Genomic DNA, 21,655 nt, shown 5'->3' on the forward strand with positions numbered 1-21,655 from the left:
CTGCTTGCCTTGGATCAGTAGCATGGAATGGGTTTTTGACAGATACTGGTGACCTGAATTGACTGTGAGGATGGTACACTGGGCTAGATGGACCATTGGTGTGACCCAGTAAGGTTGTTCTTATGTTCTGTATAAGTGAACATTATTTTGTTTTGGTGACTTATTGAGATTGCGTAGATTTGTTGATAAAAACAGTTTACAATTCATGAAAAAAGTAAACCTTATTAACTAGTTAGTTTATAAATCTTTTTTGCTATAGTTTAATACATAACTGTTACAGTCTACAGCATTAAAAGATAATCAGGAGAAAGCAAAACAGAGTAAGGCCTAGCTCAGATTGCAACAAAGGTGCAGGAAAGCCATCAGCCCCTCAAGGGGATAGCAAAGATTGCAAATTATCCCTGTCAACTTAAGCAGCTTGTAGATACAAAGAAAAAAAAACATGTTCTCTTAGGCTTCTACGGTTGCCGCCCTGTCTATATTGTGAATATACTCTTGTAACCTGTTCTGGGCTCCTTTGGGAGGACAAGCTAAATAAATTAATAAATAAATAACTGAGTGGCAGTGAAAATAATGAGAAAACCATGATTTAAATCAAGTCTGACTACTCTGCTTGTTTGGCTGACACTGCTGCCTGGATGTCCTGCCGTCATCTGAAACTAAATATGTCCAAGACTGAGCTGCTCCTCTTTCTTTCCAAACCCTCTGCACCTCCTCCTCCTTTCTCCTTCTCGGTTAATAATACTGTCATTGTTCCAGTCTCTTCTGCTTGCAATCTTGGAGTGGTCTTCGATTCTAACCTCTCATTTTCTACACATATCCAACAAGCTGCTAAGACCTGTCGCTTCTATTTCTTCAATATCACCAAAACTTGCCCCTTCCTCTCTGAGCACACTACCTGGACCATTATCCAAGTTCTTGTAACCTCATGCTTAGATTTCTGCAATCTACTCCTAACTGGTATCCCGTAGTGTCGCCTCTCTCCCTTGCAATCTGTGCAAAACTTTGCTGCACAACTCATCTTCTACCAACCTCGCTATACTCATGTCACCCCTCTCCTTAAGTCATTTTACTGGCTCCCTATCTGTCATCACATACAGTTCAAGATCTTATTGCTGACCTACAAGGATGTTCATTCTGCTGCCCCTCAATATCTCTCCTCGCTTCTCTCTCCATATACGGTTCATAGACGAAAGCGCGTGGGACAATTGCACGAAGACAAAAACGCTAAGACAAATGCCAGCAGGAAGTCAGCGCGCTGGATTAAAAGGTAACTTTAAAGCGCTCTGAGAGGTGGGGAGGTGGAACCCTCCGATTTTACTTAGAAGTGTTGGCACTGCCATTGGGGGTTTTGGGAGGAGGACACCCCTCATTAGAGAGGAAAGTGTAATTTTTCCCAGTGTTTTAGTGAAAAATTAGTTTCCTCTGTAAGTGGGGGGTTTCCCCTCACCCACCCCCAACAGCAGCGGCAACACTTCTAAGTAAAGTGGGGGGTTCACCCCACACACCCCTTCGGAGCACTTTAAAGTTACTTTTTAATCTAGCACGCTGACGTCCTGTGCGCATTTGTCCGCGGGCGATTGTCCAGCGCGCTTTAGTCCCGTTACCCCTTATACCCCTTTCAGAGAATTCCGTTCCTCAGTTAAGTCACTTTTAGCATTATCATTCTCCTCCACTGCCAATTCCAGACTTAGTTCCTTTCATCTAGCTGCCCCCTATCCCTGGAATAAATTACCTGAGTTAGTCCATCAAGCCCCTTCCCTTGTTTAAAAGCAGACTGTAAACCCACCTTTTTGATATAGCTTTTAATCCTTAACCGTAGTCCTCTGCCCTCCAACCCAGCCTGCTGATTAACCGTTCCCCTTAACTGTATCCATGACATCCTGTTTGTCTGTCTTGCCTGTTTAGATTGTAAGCTTTTTCGAGCAGGGACTGTTTTCTTATTCTTTGTGACTCCGTGCAGCGCTGCGTGCGTCTGGTAGTGCTATAGAAATAATAGTAGTAGTAGAATAAGAAGGGACAAAAGAGAGAAGGTAAGGAGTTTTAAGCTTATCCAATTACTTAAGATACCACTTGCTGTTGTGCTCACCAGTCCCAGGAAGGCAAGGGAGAAAAGGTGTGCTTTTTCAGCATTGAACTAAACTTCAGGTAGCTCGTTGTAAAGAAAGATAGAGTGCATTCAACAGAAAAGGGGAAATGCAAAAAAGGTGGCACTTTGTCTACTTGAAGTAAATTGGGAATGGAAGACTAAGGGGAAAGAGAGGCAGTATTCTTTTACAAAATGAAGAGATCTGGTGGAGATATCTGACTCAAGGTAGGGTAATAAACCTGTATGAAATACTTTTTGAGTTGCATCTTAAGGTGGCGGTTAAGGGGGCTTAAGGTGGCGGTTAAAGAGGGCTTACTCAGTCAAATTGGTTAGACTGCACTAAGAGCCTAATGGATGTGTTTTGAAAAGTCTGTTTCAGAAGGGCAGAGTTGAATCCAGCATAGATAATAGTAGTCCAATCATTTTGCAACCAAGGTATAAAAAAGAGTAGCACATGCTGGCGCGTCTAAGTAGTGTTGGAACCAAGTGGATGAGTTGTGGTGCATGATTACCCGAGTTTGTCCCTCCTGCCATATCTAAGTTCGGGAGAGGGGGTTCGATTGGGGGGGGGCGATGGCAGGAGGTAGTGGGCATCCTTCCTGTCATTTTTTGGGGTTCAGGGAGGGAGGGGGATTTTTAAAATTATTTTATTGGCCAGATATTTTGCGTGCATAATAAACGCAAAATGTCTGTGCCATTGCAAAAAAAAAAATGGAAAAAAAAATCCAGGCAACCCAGTTACCAACAAGTCTACAGCAGTCAGGTTTTAGGATAGTAAAACCCAATTCAAAATAGCCATGCAAATGTTAGTAAACCAATTGCTTGGCTATTATGCATGGGGTTTTACTAATTTGCATGGATTGGATCGGATCGGAGATTCATCGGACCAGTTAGTGAATCTAGGCCTTAGTTAGGAGCGCTCACACTCTAGACACATGACAGCAGCAGGCAGCTGTAATCTCCAAGAAATATAAAATTCTTCTCACCAGTTGTGTATGCAGAGGCATTGGTCAGAGTCTTCCTGAATGGTGTAATAGCTGCTGCTTTTTCTGCTTCCAGCTCTGCCACAGACTTGGGCTTCACAGGGGCTACCTGAGGAATAATTTTTGGTGCTGGGGCCGGGAAAATCACCTTCCCATCCTGGCACAAACCAAGGAAACTGGTTAGCCTACAAATAATAAATCTGCTTCACTTATCCATCTCCTAAAAATATGTTTAACAATATTCATAATGATACAAACATCAGAATAATCAGTACTGAGCTTTGCTCAAATTTGTATTAGTTTCCCAGTAGAAAATATTTTTCCAAGCTTTTAAAGCAGTAATTAGGGGTCAGGTGATAGGTTTGACTGTACGAGAGCGTAGAGTGAAGACGGGTGTGGAATGCTCGCTTCGAGGGGAGATTCAGGTGTTGGAGAGGAGGGAGAAACGTGTGGAATTAACGTCTCAGGAACGAGAGAGGTTGCAGGCATTGCGAATTCAACTTAGGGCGTTGGAATTAGAGGAGATACGGAGTGCTTTGCAAGCGGTCCAGCAAACCTTTTTTGAATTTGGCAATAAATCCAGTCGCATTTTGGCCCATAAACTTAAAAAAAAGGTTTATCGTAATTTTATCCCCGCTATAAGAACTGGTGAGGGTCGTCGGGTTACAGGCTCTATGGACATTGGATATGAGTTTAGGGATTATTATGCCTCTCTCTATGGCCAGGCTGCTGATGTGTCGGTAGGTGAGATTGAGGGATTTCTGGATAAGGTGCAGCTGCCGTCTCTGAATGGTGGAGAGGCCTGTCAGCTTTCCTTACCTATCACCCTTGATGAAGTTCGGGAGGCGATTGAGGCTTTGCCGGTGGGTTCTTCACCGGGATTGGATGGTTTTACAAATGTTTTTTATAAGAGGTTTCAGGGAATTGTTGCCCCAGTACTGGTTCGGGTCTTTAATGCTTTTGAAGAGGAATCTATTTTACCGGCTTCTTGGCGTTTGGCAGCTGTGACATTGTTATTAAAACCAAATAAGGATAGTGAGGATTGTGGTTCTTATCGGCCTATATCATTATTGAATTCTGATTATAAAATCTTTACAAAAATTTTGGCGCAGCGATTACAGCGTGTGATACCGACTTTGATAAAGGTGGAACAGGCAGGCTTTATTTGTAAACGCCAAGTGTTTGATAATATTAAAACTTCCCTCCACTTGATTTGGCATGCAACTCGTTATAATGTTCCAACGATACTGCTTTCTTTGGACGCTGAGAAAGCTTTTGATCGGGTGGCTTGGGGTTTTCTGTTTGGTGTTATGTGTAAGTTAGGGTTTGATGAAAAGTTTCTTTTTTGGCTTCGATTGTTATATAGGGCTCCATTAGCTAGCTTTAAGATCAATGGGTTTTTTACGGACCCTATAGAATTGGGTCGGGGAACAAGGCAGGGTTGCCCTTTATCGCCCTTGCTGTTTGCTTTGGCAATGGAACCTTTTGCATGTTTGATACGGCAGCATGGCCATATTCAGGGGTTGGTAGTGGATGACCAGTCTTATAAGATTTTGCTGTTTGCGGATGATGTTCTTTTGTTTTTGCGGAATCCTATGGATTCCTTACCGTATTTGATTCAGGCTTTGGATGATTATGGGCGGGTTTCTGGATTTCGGGTAAATATGGATAAGTCTGAAATTCTTAATGTTAATCTCTCATCTGTTCAGGTTCAGTTGCTTCAGGATCAATATGCTTTTCGCTGGGCGAAGAAATCTCTTAAATATTTGGGAGTGCAATTGACAGCTAGCCCAGATTCGTTATTTGCGGTTAATTTCCCTCCATTGCAGCAACGACTCTTTCAAGATTTGGATAAATGGGAAGGTATGACTATTGGGTGGATGGGTCGTATAGCAGCTGTTAAGATGATGTTGCTTCCGAAGCTTTTATTTTTATTTATGGCTTTACCAATTGAGATACCGATGGGGTATTTTCGCTTATTGAATCGTAAAGTGTTTGCTTACATTTGGAAACGTAAACCTCCACGGGTACGGAGAGCTCTTTTATATCAGCGTAAACAACAGGGAGGGATGGGAGTCCCTAATTTCCGCCTTTACTATCAAGCGGCTTTATTACAAGCAGTTGCTGCATGGATTGGCTATGAAGACCGTCTTTGGATGTATTTGGAACAGGCTTGTTTGCCTGATATATCGCTGTGGAGGCTTCCGTGGGCTCCAATTTCCATCTTAAGGGCACATTTGAAAATAGATAACCCTTTTTTGAGAGTAATTTTAAATACTTGGTATCAGTTAAGGCGAAAGATGTTTCCGGAGCGTAGACATTTTTCCTTGTCTCCCATAAGTCTACTGGAGGGTTTTGTTCCAGGGGGTGTGGACCCTATTCGGTATAGGTGGGTTCGAGCAGGATTGCGTACTGTTGGTCAAATTTGGCAGGATGGTGCTTTGCTTCCTTTTGCACAACTACAGGATGAGTATGGGCTTAGTCACACTGATGTGTTACCGTACGCGCAATTAAGCACCTTTCTATATAAACGGGCATATTGGGACTTGCTCTTGGGGGATACAAAATTAGAAGTTGCTTTGCAGAAAGGGATTGGGAGGGGAGGGATTTCTTATTTATATCGGGCTCTATTATTGAGGGAGGATCCGGAGGATAGTTATCGTTCTATTTGGGAGAGGGAAATTGGAAGAGTTTTGGATGATAAGGAGTGGGGGTTATGCTATCGAAGTCTTTTTTCTTTGCCTCTCACTTCTTTACTTTTGGAAAATGGGTATAAACTTTACTATCGTTGGTATCTGACACCAGTAAAATTAGTCTCTTTTGGGGTCTCTCTTTCAGATCTCTGTTGGAGGGGTTGTGGGCAGGTAGGTTCTTTTAGGCATATTTGGTGGTCCTGCCCTAAGGTTCGGGACTATTGGAATATGGTGGGGCAGATATTGGTTCAAATTGTAGGGAAGCATATTCCGTTGTTGCTGGAGTGTTGCTTACTCAATTTGCCTTTTCCGGGGTTTTCTTCCAGGGAACATCGTTTGGCTGTTTTTGTGCTCACCTTAGCAAGGGTGGCTTTAGCGGGTTGTTGGCGTTCCGCTAAGGTTCCTGAGCGAGAATATTTGCTTAATCGTTTGGATACGATTCAGTTAATGTGTAAATTGACTGCTATGCGGCGGATGCGCATGGAGCCTTATAGGACTGTATGGTCTGGTTATGTTGCTTGGAGGTCTTCCTCACTCCACATGAGCCTGGTATTAGATTAGGAGGGAAGGGGGTAGGGGTGGGGTGGGGGGTGGAGGGGATGTATTGAGGTTTAGATTGTTTTACCATATGATGAATAATATGTCTGCTATATTTAGCTAAAGAATTTTTGTTTAGATGAGGAGTTCTGACATTTGGATTTGTGTATTTTCTGATGATATGTTGGTGTTTTCTTTTGTATTTTATATTTTCAAAACCAATAAAAATTTATTTCAAAAAAAAAAAAAAAAGAAAATATTTTTCCTTTTTTAAAATAATAATTTCCTACCCTGGGCATAGATACAAGCATAGGGGAGGGGCATAATCAAAAAAACCGTCTAAGTCCCTTTTTGGCCTAAGGCCTTAAACGTTGAAAGCAGAAGTAGGGAAAGTGTCCATAACCAAAACAAACATCCTTGTTTTGATAATGGCCTGCCTCTACATTCAGCTGTTTAAACGCCCAGCCAACCACTACGTCTACAAGTACACCCCCACGACGTCTACACTTATACCCCATAATGAACCAAAAAAACGCATAAGCCCAAAATGTCCAACACAAGGGCTTTTAGGCGAAGGAGGAGCCAGTCCTTCGCCTAAAAGCTGGATTTTGTAACCGGTGTCTGTCAAAAACAACACCGGTTACAGAATCCACACCAACCCCTCCCCCCTCCCACACACACACACACACAACAAGTACGATCGGGCCAGGAGGGAGCCCAAGCCCTCCTGGCCCCGGCGATCCCCTACCCCACACCCTCCACTACAATACAGGCAGGAGGGATCCGAGGCCCTCCTGCCCTCGACACAACCCCCATCTCCCCAACGACCCCCCCGATCGGCCCCCCTGGCCGGCCCGACCCCCCCTCCTTCCCCGTACCTTCAACGTTGGCTGGACGGACGGATGCCAAGCCCGCCCGTCCGGCAGGCCAGCCGGCTCCAGAATGGGGCCGGATTAGCCCAGGCAGCTGAAACCCCACCCACAGGTGGGGCCTGAGGCGCCTGGGCTAATCAGAATAGGCCCGGGAACCTTAGGCTCCTCCTGTGGGTGGGGCCTTAAGCACATGGGCCCAACCCGGGCCGGCAATATCCGTGAGCCACTGAGGTGCCAGCATCTGTGACTCAGTGACGCTACTGCTGCCTGCCAAGCTTGGCAAAAGGGACGCTACTGCTGCCTGCCAACTGCAAAGGTAGTCCTCAGCTGACAGCTTGGGGGTTCTCATCAGCTGAGTATTTATATTTTATATTTACATTAGAGGTTCTGGTAGAAATTCGTTTACAATGTATTCTTCCCAATGTTTACAATGTTTACAAGTATGTATTCTTCCCAATTAATATTTCCAAATTAATAAAGTGTCTTTGCATATTTGTAAATGGGTCTCTACCAGAGCCTTTAATTCAGTAGCATAATTAAATGAAATAACTATTTCTGAAGTTTCTAGGGATGGGCGTGGACAGAGGGGATTCCTCGCGGGGATGGGTGTGGACGGAGGGATTCCTCACGTGGATGGGTGGGATTTCTGTTCCCGAGCAACTCTCTATCCCGGCCATGGATCAGATCCGATCCGTGGCCTTAGTGAATCTAGACCTATGTGTCCTGTGTTTTAAAAGTGTCTACTGCCTTGGCCCCCCAACTCGAGTTTTGCGAGCCACTGCCATTCTCGGACGACCACATCTGGGCCAACAGAAACTTTCAAATGAAATCTGTTGGTCCAGACGTGGTCGTCCAAGAATGGAGTCCCCTCCTGAAGAAACACCAGCTCGCAAAACTCAAGTTGGAGGGGGGGGGAGTCAAGACAGTAGATACTTTTAAAACACAGGACACATGTCCTTTTCCCTCTCTCTACTCTGAAATGTAATGGGACCCAGCTACACATCAAATTAATGGAAGTATCTTAAGTTGCTGCTGGTAACGATTTGCCCAATGGCTTGAATTTTTCTTTTTTTAGGATTTGCTGCTTTATTCATTTGGCAGATTTATGAGTATTAGTACTTTGATTTCCTCGTTTCTTTTTTTTTCTGCTTGAAACTGGAGATAATGCCCTTTTCTTTGTGTTAGATTTCTGATGCCATATTTTTGAGTTTTTCAATAAAATTAACACAAAACTATCTAGATTATACCACTTTGAACACTCAGCTCACTTACTTTCATCACCATGGTTCCTCGCACTACATGGTCCAGTGTGCCATAATCAAATGCCTCTTTCACATCCAGGAAGAAGTTATCTTTGTCAGGACTAATAGCTCTGAGCAGCTTAGTAATGTTGTTGGAGTACAAAGTACTGGCTTGTGTAGCCATTCTGCTGGGAAGATCTGCGTATCCGATGTGTGTGATTCCCTAGTGGAGGGAGAAAAAAATGAACAGCAGCTCTCTAGAAAATGGTCATGTTACACAGGCACAGCTGATGTAAAACAATTTTTTTTTACCTAGTTAAGACTTTAAATACGCTAATTGGGCAAGTTTCAACATTGAAATAATATTGTAACTGAACGCACCAAGAAGGCATTTCCACAGTTTAATTGAAGTTATAACATATCTGAATGAATACACTAAAACAGGCCATTTATATAAGATACTAAATTATGCTCAGTCCCCAGGTATTTTAGGCCTTAGGGGGTAAATTTTAAATCTCCATATTGTGTTGTTTTTTTTTTACTCTGGACTTTGTAGGATTTTCAAAATAAAAGTACTTGTGCTTTCACTTTGAAAATTATATGAAAAATAGCTGAAGAGTCTTGTCTGTTAAATTATGTGGATATATTTTTGACTGAATATACAGTACGTGCATACATTTAAAAATTCTAAAGCCTATCTCAACCCCACACCCAGGATCACTTTAGAAATGGTGTTGAAAATTGCTTCATTTTTTTTTTAGCTAGATGGGCCATGGAGAGACGAGATGGGCCATTTGGCCTTTATCTGCTGTCATGTTTCTATTGTATTAATGTGTCAGATCAGAATTCACCCTCAGCTAGTGAGCTGGCGTCTTATATTAGAAGAAAAATGTATAAATGTCAGAGAACAACTCATGTTAACCAATATTCAACCTATTTTTCAGCTAACTCACCATCTAGATATTCCAGATATTCCAGCAGATAGATTCTAGCTTCAATTTAGAACAGTTACTTACCTGTAAGCAGGTGTTATTCAGGGACAGTAGGCAGATATTCTCACATATAGGCAACATTATTCACTGAGTCTGGTACAGACAGTGCAAAAGTGTACTGTCACTTTAAACTTTTTGAAGTCTTGAGACTGCCTGCATGTACTGGTGCCTTCCCACCCAACATCATCTCTCAGGATCAGTAAAAATGCTAAGCAGCAAACTAGGGGAGGTAGGAGAGTTATGATATTATCTGCCTGCTGTCCCTGGATAACAGTTATAGGTAAGTAATTACGCTTTATCCCCAGGACAAGCAGGCAGTAGATTTGTCGGTATCAATCACCACTGAAGGGGCTGAGGCTTGTGCAGTTAAGGCAGAGCTTACAGGAATGGGACAGGGACAGCGACAAAACTCATGGGGATGGGGAAATTGAGTTCCTGCAGGAACGGGGACAAATATGTTCCCGTGTCATTCTCTACTTCTTAGCTCTGCAGAAAACAGGACTGATGGACCTGCAAGCTAATGTCGGGCAGGAAGGCAGCAGCACATGTGCAGTACAGGCAGCCTCAAGACTTTGAAAAATTTTAAAGTAACAGTACACTTTTGTATCGGGCTCAATGGGTGATGTCACCCATATATGAGAATATACTGCGTGTTTGTCCTGGGATAAAATGCAATTTTACTCCATGATACTAGAAAGACTTTTTAAAATATGCCAAAACCCACTACTGTTTGGATATATACCTCCCTTTTCTCTAACATTTAACACATAATGGTTGAATTTTCATCTGGCCGCTAGAATATTTCCTAGTGTAGGTGACATTATTCTTACCTCAATACCAAAAAATTTGAAGATGAGTTTTTATCAGAAGTAATTATCATCCTGTCACCTCCTTTCCCTTGTTTGGTAATAGAAGAATTTGTAAAAGAACACTTAAAAAGCATATCTAGCACAGCATGATCTGTATTTTACGCAAACTGGATTCAGGAGGTTTCATAATATGCAAACATTGGTGAGTGCTCTGGTAACATATAGAAAACAGCTATTGTATAAAGGTCAATGTGCAATTATAATTCAATTCGAACTAGCCAGTGAATTTGGCCTGATACACTTGAACCAGACGACATCATCAGTAATGCAGCAGAGTGAAATCGCCGACGGACAAGGCCTAGCAGCCTGTTTAGAGTGCTGCCGGCCCGACGCTGTTTTGGTTGAATGTAGGGCTCACTCGCAGTCGGCGGGGAGGGAAGAATGGAGGGTCAGCGGGGATTCAGCTGTGCGGTGGAGGCAGGGGGATGCTCAAGGGTTCTGCTGCACAAGGGATGGGAGGGAGGGGAGGATAGAAGCTGGCAAACTTCTGCTGCACATGGGGATGGGAGGGAGGGAGGAAAGATGCTGCACATGTGGGGGAGAGAAAGGAAAGAGGAAGAGTTGGGGTGAAGGAGAGGGAGGGAGAGATGATCATATGCATGCCCTGAAAATAAGACCTACTGTCTTTTTTGGGCCCCAAATGAATATAAGACACTGTCTTATTTTCAGGGAAACACAGTAACAATGTGATACCATGTCAATCTGATAGTGAAGAAATCCTACAAGAGAGAAGGGATCCAACAAGTCTGCAGTGGATGTCGAACAACAAAAAAACAAGAGAAAACTGCAGAGCAGATGTACAAGATGTAGGCACTTTATTCAGTCAATAAGTTGTTGTGCGATACAAATCCACCTTTTCTCGTAAAAAACGGGGACCCATCACTGTCTGTGTTTCGATTAAAATATCTTCCTCAGGGGTCCCTGGTTGTCTTTTTGAAAAAGCAAAGTGGGACGCAACGAATATGCAAGAAAATTGTTGCCTATGTTTAGCGACACGAAAAAGTGATCATCATGGTGAGAGTCGTCTGCAGCTACAGATGACCCTCACCACAGTGATCACTTCTGTGTGTCGTTATTGTTTCTTTTGATATAATTCTCAGTCAATTTGGTCCAATCTCTTATCCACTGTAATCCGCCCTAAACTGTCAAGGTAGTTGCCGGAATAGAAAACTGGATAAACATTGTATTACCCTCCTTTTCTTTTTTGTAATTTCTGCACTAATATCCCTAGGGGAATTCTGCACAACTGCACAGCACAGAATTTGCCAGAAATCTTTACCTCTGTATAATCCTATAAAAATGTTGGCATTAGCTCTCGCCCCAATCTTCTACCATTATTAATTATGTCCAACACCCACTATTAATTATTTCTAGAGCTCTGCACGCAGCGCTGTACAGAGTCACAAAGGAGACAGTTCCTGTTCAAATGAGCTTACAATCTAAACAATCAAGACAGACGAACAGTATGCCAGGACAAGAGCTTTCAGAGAGGAAGGAGCAAATTTTGGTGATGTTGTAGAGATAGAAGCAACAGGCATTAGCAATCTGTTGGATGTGGGTAGAAAATGAAAGCTCAGAATTGAAGATAACTCCAAGGTTATGAGCAGAGGAAACAGGAACGATAACGGAATTATTTACAGAGATGGAGAACAGAGGGAGAGGAGCAGAGAGTTTAGGAAGAAAGAGGAGTTCAGTCTTGGACATGTTTAGTTTCAGGTGGTAGTGGGACATCCATGCAGCAATATAAGCCAGACAGGCTGAGACTTTTTCTTGGATTTTAGGTGAAGAGAGGTAGATCTGTGAATCATCAGAATACAGGTGATACATGGGAGGAGATCAAGACACTGAGAGAAGAGGTGTAGAGAGAAGAGAAGAGGTCCTAAGACCCTGGAGTATGTCAACCACTAGCAGGACAGCAGCAGAGGAGGACCCACCAGCACATATACTAAAGGAACGATGGGAGAGGTAGGAGGCAAACCAGGAGAGGACAGATTCACAGAATCCAAGCGAGAGAGCAGTGATTAACAGTATAAAAAACAGCAGATAGGTCAAGAAGGATGAGGATAGAGTATAGGCCCTTAGATATGGCCAAGAACAGGTCACTGCAGACTTTGGTAAGGGCAGTTTCTGTGCAGTGTTGGGGGTGAAAGCCAGATTGTGTAGAGCAGTGGTTCCCAACCCTGTCCTGGAGGACCACCAGGCCAGTCGGGTTTTCAGGATAGCCCTAATGAATATGCATGAGAGAGATCTGCATATAATGGAGGTATCAGGCATGCAAATCTGTTCCATGCATATTCATTAGGGCTATCCTGAAAACCCGACTGGCCTGGTGGTCCTCCAGGCCAGGGTTGGGAACCACTGGTGTAGAGGATCAAGATTCTGTTGTGATGAAAGGAAAACAAGGCAGCGAATATCTCTCCCCCTCCACCACAGAGATCACAAAGCAAGAGAAAGTGAACAGCTGCACATGGGGTCACTGCCTCCTCCTCTGCCAGCCCTAGACCCAACTATTCATATGAACCACAGGGCACTATGTGGCACAAGCAGTTCATATAAACAGTAAGATCTAGTGCCTTCACAGAATTCCTGCAGGAGTATCTTTCTTTTTGGTTATACTTATTTTTAAATAACAGTGTATGTTCCCAAATCCAAGGTATCTCAGTGATACCATACTTCTTAAAGGAACAGCAGTCAGTCTGTTTAATCACTAATACCTATGGGACAGCCAATAAACCCAACATAACTCTTTTCATGCAGATTTCTACCTTGTGAACATATTGTTCTCCTGGTTTTGTAGTTTCAATATTTCCTCCAGCTTCAGCAGCTAAATCTACCACCACAGAACCTTCCTTCATCAATTCAATCATATCTTTCCGAAATAATACTGGGGCTCGTCTCCCTGTTTAAAAAAACCAAACAGGACATAAAGCATTAATTTAGAGATTTGAATTTAGTTCATATCTTTTCAGTAATAAGCCAAAGGGAGTTGATGCATACAACTTTCAAGCATATTATATCCTTTGCCCACATTTACATGGTTTAGTTATGTTTTATTTCACCCCATTCTATTACTTTTTTCTGCAGGTTATCATACTGAAATTACACCTTCATCCTATGTAACACCTAGTACACATCAAAAGATCCACAGTCTTTGGTATCACAAGAGTTTATAATTCCTTTCTAGCATTATATTACTGAAATTTTATATTGTAAACTGCTTTTAAGTTTGATTTGAAAAGTGGTATATCAAGCTGCAATAAACAAACATAAAATAGCCCAATGGCAATGTTGTCATTGTTAACGCTGCTCCTTGTAACCCTGGACAAGTCACTTAATTCTCCACTGCCCTAGGTACATTAGAAAGACTATGAGCCCACCAGGACAAATAGGGAACTGCTTTGAATGTGGTTGTAAAACTACAAAAAGGCGGTATGCAAGTCTCAATCCCTTTTCCTTTCCTTTATAAGTAATTTCATAACCAGATTAGGGCGCATGAAGGCAGGTCCCTAATTCTTACTTAACTCAAAATACAAAAGAACTGGTTGAAACTACCAAACTACAACTATACACATAGTCGTGAGGCACAGATTTTCTAGCTGCTTTTTATCAGGATTATCAGAACTATTTCAAAACAGTTCTCTATTATTATAATACATCACTACAATTAGAAGAAAAAAAAAATTTGTCATCACATTACATGGCTTGTTGAGACTGGTAAAATGACTTTTTGTTGTGCAGGAGTTAAGATATGGAACTCCTTGGTGGGTCAGATACAAAACTGCCATGAAAAGGGCATGTTTAGAAAACTACTTAAGACGCAGTTATTTGTAGATGCCTTTCTCTAGCCAATAATTTTCCTCTCTGGCAGAGTTGATGAATTATTCATGATCTTTACTATGCAAGCTATGTTATTATTTTGTAGACATGGTTTCTGAGGATTATTTGTATGTTTCTTTTATCATGTTTTTGTTTTTAAATTATATAGGTAAATTATGTAAACCGTTTAGTTTTAAATGGTATATAAATTTTTAAAATAAATATATAAATCTTTTGTATTCCATAGAACTCATCACCAAGCACCTTACCTGGAATAAGAGCTGTAGTGATAATTATGTCAACCTCCCGACACTGTTTAGTAAAAAGTTCCATCTCAGCATCAATAAACTCTTTGGACATCTCCTTGGCATACCCGCCCTGTCCCTCTCCAGACTCTTGAACGTGTACTTCCAAGGGCTCAGCACCTAGAGACTTAAACTGTTCCAAGGCAGCAGCTCTGAAATTTTAGATAAGATATTGTTCTAAGCCCCTTTGCAATAACCATCTCTTTTGCAAAGAATATTTTTACTAAGCAGTTACTTCAATAACAGTCACTACAATAATGTATCAGCATATATTTGACAAATGGAATAGAGGTTAAGTAGAAAATCTTAGATATGAATTATGAATCTCTTCACAGCTTGTTATTCACCATGATTCAGTCCCTAGCAACAATATCTTAATCAACAGACAAAATCTGGAATTAAATTAATAAAGACCTACCTTGTATCAAACCCACGAACCACTGCTCCCATGGATTTGGCTGCTCCAGCTGAAGCCAGTCCAGCAACTCCCCCTCCAATGATAAGAACCTACAATGCCACAGGAAAAAAGATAAATGATGCAAATATGACAAAATACAGTTGCGTATTCTTGAGATTAAGAAACAATAGTACCTCTGGGATGTGTTTATATTACAATAGAAACAAATTCAGAAGAACTTAGGATTCTCTAAATTAATGTGCATATATGAACGTATTTTACTACCTGATTATCAAAATGGTTCACCATGATCTTTTCCGTGCTTTCCAGCAGCCTCCGATATATGCAAATACGATATATGCAAATATAATATAACAAGGTCATTAATATTAAAATGAGCTTTCCAGGCAATTCTCCAAAAGGAACCCCCCTCTATTTACGTGGAATCAGGGCTAATATTTGCTGGCAGGGTCTGAGCTGTCATAACTTTACTTTCCTGTCAGTGCCCGAATGCTGATTGGTTCAGCTTATCGTGATCCACACAGTCAAAAGCTTTGTTGTGGTCGATGAAGCAAAATTATAAGGGCTTTTGATATTCTTTACTCTTCCCAATATTCATCTAACATTGGCAATAACGTCTCTTGTTCCTTTGCAATGTCCTGTTTCTCAACCTTTTCTGAAACCAGCCTGATCTTCTGGTAGTTCTTGCTCAATGTATGATTGTAGCCTTCATTATATTATTTTCAGCAATATTTTGCAAGCATGTGGAATTAATGCAATCATTCTGTAGTTATTACAGTCCTCGGCATCACCTTTCTTCAGTATAAACAGTGATCTTCTTCAATCAGTTGGCCATGTATTTTCCTTCCAAATCTGTTAACACAGTTGAGTGAGGGCTATGATAGTACTTTTTGAGCTTTTGATTAATTCAAATGGAATACCTTCAATACCAGGTGACTCATTTTTCGATAAAGCTTTAATTGTTGCTATGACTTTTTAATTTTAAAATATCTGGTTCTTCAGTGTGAGTTTCCTGTTTTCAATTTTCCTAGTGTTACCTTCATTGCCTTTTTTGAATAAGTTTTCCAAATATTCTTTCCATCTCTTTTTAATCCTTTCTGGATCATTCTGGTGGCATCTTTAAGCATCCCAAATCAAGGCTAGAATTTCTGCTGCAATCTCCTAACCTCCTGATAAGCTAATCTGTTTTTTTTCCATTTATATGTTCTGATTCAATTTTCTGACAAATATCCTTTAGATATCATTCTTTGTCTTTCTGAGCTTGACATTGAAACACTCAGTTCATTTGTGATACCTTTTATCTATCACTGGAAAATTTTGTTCGACTTCTTTGTTCTATTACTTTTCTGTTTTCTTCTGAGATCCAAGGCGATTTCTTGGCTTTCTCTTCCATCTCTTCTCATCAGTATTTTTTTTAGCTTCATCACTAATTACAGTTTTGATGTCATTTCATAACTCTTTGGGCTCTCTATCAAGACAGGCAAATCTGATGTTTAGTTTTAGCCAATAGTGTGATGGAATATTTACAATACACAAAGGAGATGGTATACTGTTAACCAACACCAGTCAATCCACTCAAATAAATTAGTCTTCAGACCCTCAGAAATGCCACCATCCACTCCATTGTAGATTCAATAGTGGTTGGATTTACACATTAGATCCTCACCGGGTCATTTATAATCTATTGTGAAGATAGAACTTTACTCTGACTATTTTGCCAACAATCTTCTTATAAAGCTAATACTTAGCTGAGGTGGTGCATTCAAAGGGATCTATCACCAACATGTTTCACCCTATACTGGGTTTCATCAGGGCTCCGATCCCTCTAAGTTTGAATTGGTTACCCACAACGCAACCACTCATGTCATATTTTGGGAGGATTTTACTTTGATCTTGCATATCAAAAACTTGTGGTCGCTTCACAATCAGTTCCTGGTTTAGTCCTTGCAGTCAAAACTGCAGATTTCCATCTCTGTCCTATGCAGATGTAGTCAATTTGATTTCAATACATGCCATTTGGAGAGGTCCACGTGTACTGGCAACATTTGTGGTGTTGGAAATGCGCATTCAGCTCCATTTCTTTCTCCTATGCCATGCTTTCCAACCACTGAATCTTCATGTGTACTTCCTACTTTTGTACTGAAATCCCCCAAATTGATCAGTAGATCTTGTTTCGGCATTTGATCTATTTCATTTTGAAGTTGTTTGTAGAATAACTCTATATCCTCATCTTCTGCATCTGTCATTGGAGCATATACTTGGATCAAGGTGACATTGATCGGCTTACCCTTTAGACAAACTGACATGACTATCACTGATTACTGTACTTTAGTACCATCTTTGAAAGCTTATTGCTGAGGATGAATGCCACGTCATTTTTCCTGTATGTTTCATGACTACAGTAGCAAATCCAATGATCGTTTGATTAGAAATGAGTTCATTGATCCCTATCAAATCAATTTAGTTTTTTCCATTTGATCTTTAACAATTTCCAGTTTTCCTTGGTTCATGCTATTTTTCATGTTCCCAAGTTAAGAATATTTTTACAGCTTATCATCTCCCTTTTCTGTCCAGCAACATCAGCATCAGAATGTCCTTACAGCTTTGATCTGTCAGCTTCACAAACACTGGGCATACTCTGGGTGACAATCAGCTCTTCCCTAGAAGTATGGCGAGTGCCTTCCAACTTAGGGGAACATCTTCCAGCACTATACATCGATTCTGTGTGTCTCATCATCATCAAGTTTTCTTGGAAGAATACAGAAGCAAATTGCCGGACCCTTCTTCTGCGTAGTATAAATTCAATGTCACCGTTGTCGCATCAAATGCAATCCTCTGCCTCCAACACTGCCCAGATGGGTGGTACATTGTTAGTCTGGCATCTCCACTGAAACCTGTCCACCTTGGGAGACTCTGCTGGTAGTGAAACTACCAACAGCATAGCTTTCAGCTTTTCAGATGCATGCAAGCCTCAGTGGCACGACAAGCCCATGTACCACTTACATATCTAAAAAACATTTTGTCCCCCAATTTTACCATATTAGCTATCTTTTCTTCCATTTGCAACTTTGCTTTTCTGACAGCTTTTCCCGCTTCTCATAGCTTTTCCACAAATTTTTATCAGTCATCCTCTTTCTAATCTAAACTTACATTTGTAAGTCATGCATACCTAAGCAGGCACTAGGCGACTTACAGTGAAAAGGAAAGAGAGGGAAAAGATGGAAAGGTAACGGAAGGGAGGGAACTGGAGAGAGCAAGAAGGAGTGGCCTAAATTGAGGGAGGAGAGAAGGGGAGAAGCTAATTGTATCAGTGTCAAACAGAAGAGTTTTCAGCTTCTTCCGGAATAAAGATATCTGTGATGTTTTGTAATTTATATAGGCTAACCATTTTTCTCTATACTTTTCAACTACTACATTTGAGAACCAAAGCAGTCTTCTTTTCCTTTTACCTTTATGTACTTTCCTAACATAAAAGGTTTGTTGCCTTTAGAATAGCTTCTTTCAATTTCACCCATTGCTACTTCATTCAGCTGTTCCCATCCAACTAACTCTTCCTTGAGGTATTCTCCCAACTTGACAAAGTTAGTTCTTTTGAAGTTTAGAACCTTCAAAACTTAAGTTCTTTCCTCCAGCATTTTAATATTAAACCTCACCATTTGACGATGACTAGATGCCAAATAATCACCCACCATAACTTCAGAAACACTTTCCCTGTTTGTAAGCACCAAATTCAGAATAGTTCTTTCCCGCATGGGTTCCGTTACTAATTGCCACAACAATTTTTGGGAGGCCATGACCCCTGTGGCCTCCCCCATTCCAACAGATGCAATGAGAGCTGCCTCAGATCTCCAGGGGCCACCACTGGACACCAGGTCTTGCACTGAAGAACACTGGATTCTCAAATCTCACAGCTTTGAAACTTCTAAAATCTGATATCCATCAACTGAAATAGAATCACTGAACTTTTATTAACCCTGCAGTGCTGCTTCAGCAGCAATCTAAACTTGCTCCCCCTCCTCTTCTCTCTCTACGTCTTCTCACCTGTCTCTTCTTCGAATGTTTATAATTTTATTGTCCTGTAACTTTATTGTGAATAGATTGTAACCCATTCTGAGCTCCCAGGAGAATGGGATAGAAATCTAAACAAATAAATAATCTGTTGTATAGCAACCAAGCCTAGTCTTCTTGCAAGTTGCTTTGTACTACAAGAATGCCAACACAGCTGATCATGTAGGCATGCTCTCTACAGAGTAAGTCAGATTGATCACAAATCTCTTCTACTGTATTGCCAGAGGGTGTTGCTTGAACGTCCAATGCTGATATTTTGTCTCAATTTCAGAAAGATGTTTCCACTTTATATAGCTTCAAAAATGACTACTACATCTCAATCTCTAAACCAGGGTTTCTCAACTTGCGGTACGCGGACCCTAGGGGATATGCGGACCACCTGTTGAGGATATGTGGGCTGACCGCCCCCCGCCCCCCGCCGCCACTGCTCACTGCCCACCTGCTCCATTTAATTATCCCCTACCGCAACTCCGGGAAGGGAAGGGCCAGGCGGCCCACAAGCCTTACCCCTTATGTCAATTCTGACGTCTGAGAAAAGGCCGGGCCAGCCAATCGCTGATTGGATGGACCAGACCTTTTCTCCAACATCAGAATTGACATTGAGGGAAAGGCTTGTGGGCCGCCTGGCCCATCCCTTCCTATCTGGAGTTGCGGCGGGGGATAATTAAATGCGGATGGCAGGGGGTGGCGGCGGATCGGAAAGGAGGAGGAATCAGCAGGCCTCACTGCCTATGTCCTGAGTTCATGCTCGGAGGGGGAGGCCCTCACTACCTTCCAGTCTTTGTCCTTCCTCCCTCCCTGCCGCGCCGAAGCCTGCCTGCCAGGTCAGCTTGGAGGCAGGCAGGCTTCGGTGCGGCAGGGAGGGAGGGAGGAAGGACAAAGGCTTGAAAGTAGTGAGGGCCTCCCCCACCGGGCATGATCTCAGGACATAGGAAGGATGGAGGGAGAAAAGGGGGCACTAACCTGGGACATGGGAGGGAGGGAGGAAGGGGCCCTAACTTGGGACAGAGGAAGGAGGCATTAAGGTGGGACAGAGGAAGGAGGGAAGAAGGGGGCATTAACCTGGGTCAGAGGAGGGAGGAAGGGGGCATTAACTTGGGACATAGGAGGGAGGGAATAGAAAGGGACAATTGTTGGGCCTGAGTGTGTGAGTGAGAGGGAAAGAGATGGTGGCACATGGGTAAAGGAAGAGGAAAATTGGGCATAGACAGGAGTGAGGTAGAGATGCATGGGGAAGAGAAGGATGAAAGGGAGAAATGTTGGAAAGGGTGGTGGAGAAGGAACAGAGAGATAGATCGAAGGGGATGCAAGGGGAAGGAATGTTGGGCACAGTGATGGAGGGAGAGATGTGGCATGGTGTTGGAGAGGGGTGATAGAAGAAATGGGCAGTGGTGAAACTTGATCTGGGGGATGAGAGAGGAAGAAAAGCTGGAATCATGGAAGGAACAGAGAGAGATGTTGGTTGGGGAATGGAATGAGATCTGGAGGAGAGGAAGCATGCAGGAGGCAGAAAGAAAGAAAGATTGGATGCACAGTCAGAAGGAAGTGCAACCAGAGACTCATGAGAACACCAGAAAACAAAGGTAGGAAAAATGATTTTTATTTTCAATTTAGTGATCAAAATGTGTCAGTTTTGAGAATTTATATCTGCTGTTTATATTTTGCACTATATTTGTCTATTTTTCTATAGTTGTTGCTGAGGTGACATTGTATATTTTAAAGTCATCTGCCTTGACATCTTTGAAAACCCCCCGAATATAAATGATAATTAACCAAATATAAATGATAATTAACATTTTCTCTGCATACAGTGTGCTTTATGTTTTTTAATTTTGTCGTTACCATTATGTATTAATAAGATTATATTGTGTGTATGAAAAATTGATGGAAGAAATTGCATTACAATTAGTATTGTTATTATGGGGTTGGAGTCAGGGGTGGGGTTTGGGGCGGAGTTTGGACAGGGGTACTCAGTTGGTATTTGTTAGGCTTAAGGGGTACTTGGCTTGAAAAGGTTGAGAAACACTGCTCTAGACCACCTGCTTTTGGATGTTCTGCACCCAGTATTATCTACTACCCAGTGAATCTCCTGGGAAAGTACAATTAAAGCGGCAGAAATTTTAACTGCACATAAATCCCCAGGCGGCAACCCTGTGGAGTTTTATCGGCTATTTAGTGAAATGCTGAGTCAACCGTTGTTTCTCTTCAAAACTCTGGCACTATGTCAAATTTAACTGGTTCATTTTTGGAAGCCAAAATAGTGGTTCTTGAAAGCCAGTGCAGGATGCCATCAGGGTATCATCCTATTTGATTAACTGTGATTGTAAAATTTAAATAGAGCGATACAAGGGCATTATAACATTTTCATTTTTGTTTTCCATTCCTTTCCTAATTCCTAACATTTTATTTGCTTTCTTAGCCACCACTGCACAATGAGCTGATGGTTTCAACGTATCCTTAATGATGACACCTAGATCCTTTTCCTGAGCATTGACTTCTAACTTGGAACCCTGCATCATGTAGATATAGTTCCAGTTCCTCTTTCCCACATGCATTACTTTGTACTTGAGAACATAAAAATAGCCTTACTGGGTCAGATCAATGGTCCATCAAGCCCAGTAGTCCGTTCTCACGGTGGTCAATCCAGGTCACTAATACATGGCAAAAACCCAAAGAGTAGCAACATTACATGCTACTGATCCAGGGCAAGCAGTGGCTTCCCCCATGTGAAGATCTGTGTGGCTTAGTCCTCTGTATATAGTAGGCCAAGGC

The 21,655-nt window shown here is 41.9% G+C and overlaps 1 protein-coding gene across 3 annotated transcripts in view; it reads right to left on the minus strand.

Annotated features, from left to right (window-relative positions):
- Positions 1-21,655, minus strand: part of NNT (nicotinamide nucleotide transhydrogenase) — a 265,149-nt gene that overhangs the window by 175,742 nt on the left and 67,752 nt on the right. For all 3 annotated transcript variants that reach the window (XM_033931703.1, XM_033931712.1, XM_033931721.1), the window contains 5 exons: positions 14,816-14,904; positions 14,362-14,549; positions 13,042-13,175; positions 8,447-8,638; positions 3,076-3,229 (listed from right to left, as the gene is read on the minus strand). In XM_033931703.1, the coding sequence (XP_033787594.1) occupies positions 3,076-3,229; positions 8,447-8,638; positions 13,042-13,175; positions 14,362-14,549; positions 14,816-14,904 (757 nt within the window). The remainder of the gene's footprint in view (positions 1-3,075; positions 3,230-8,446; positions 8,639-13,041; positions 13,176-14,361; positions 14,550-14,815; positions 14,905-21,655) is intronic.

The sequence above is a fragment of the Geotrypetes seraphini genome, chromosome 1 (genome assembly GCF_902459505.1).
Source record: "Geotrypetes seraphini chromosome 1, aGeoSer1.1, whole genome shotgun sequence".
In the NCBI taxonomy this organism is placed as follows: Eukaryota; Metazoa; Chordata; class Amphibia; order Gymnophiona; family Dermophiidae; genus Geotrypetes; species Geotrypetes seraphini.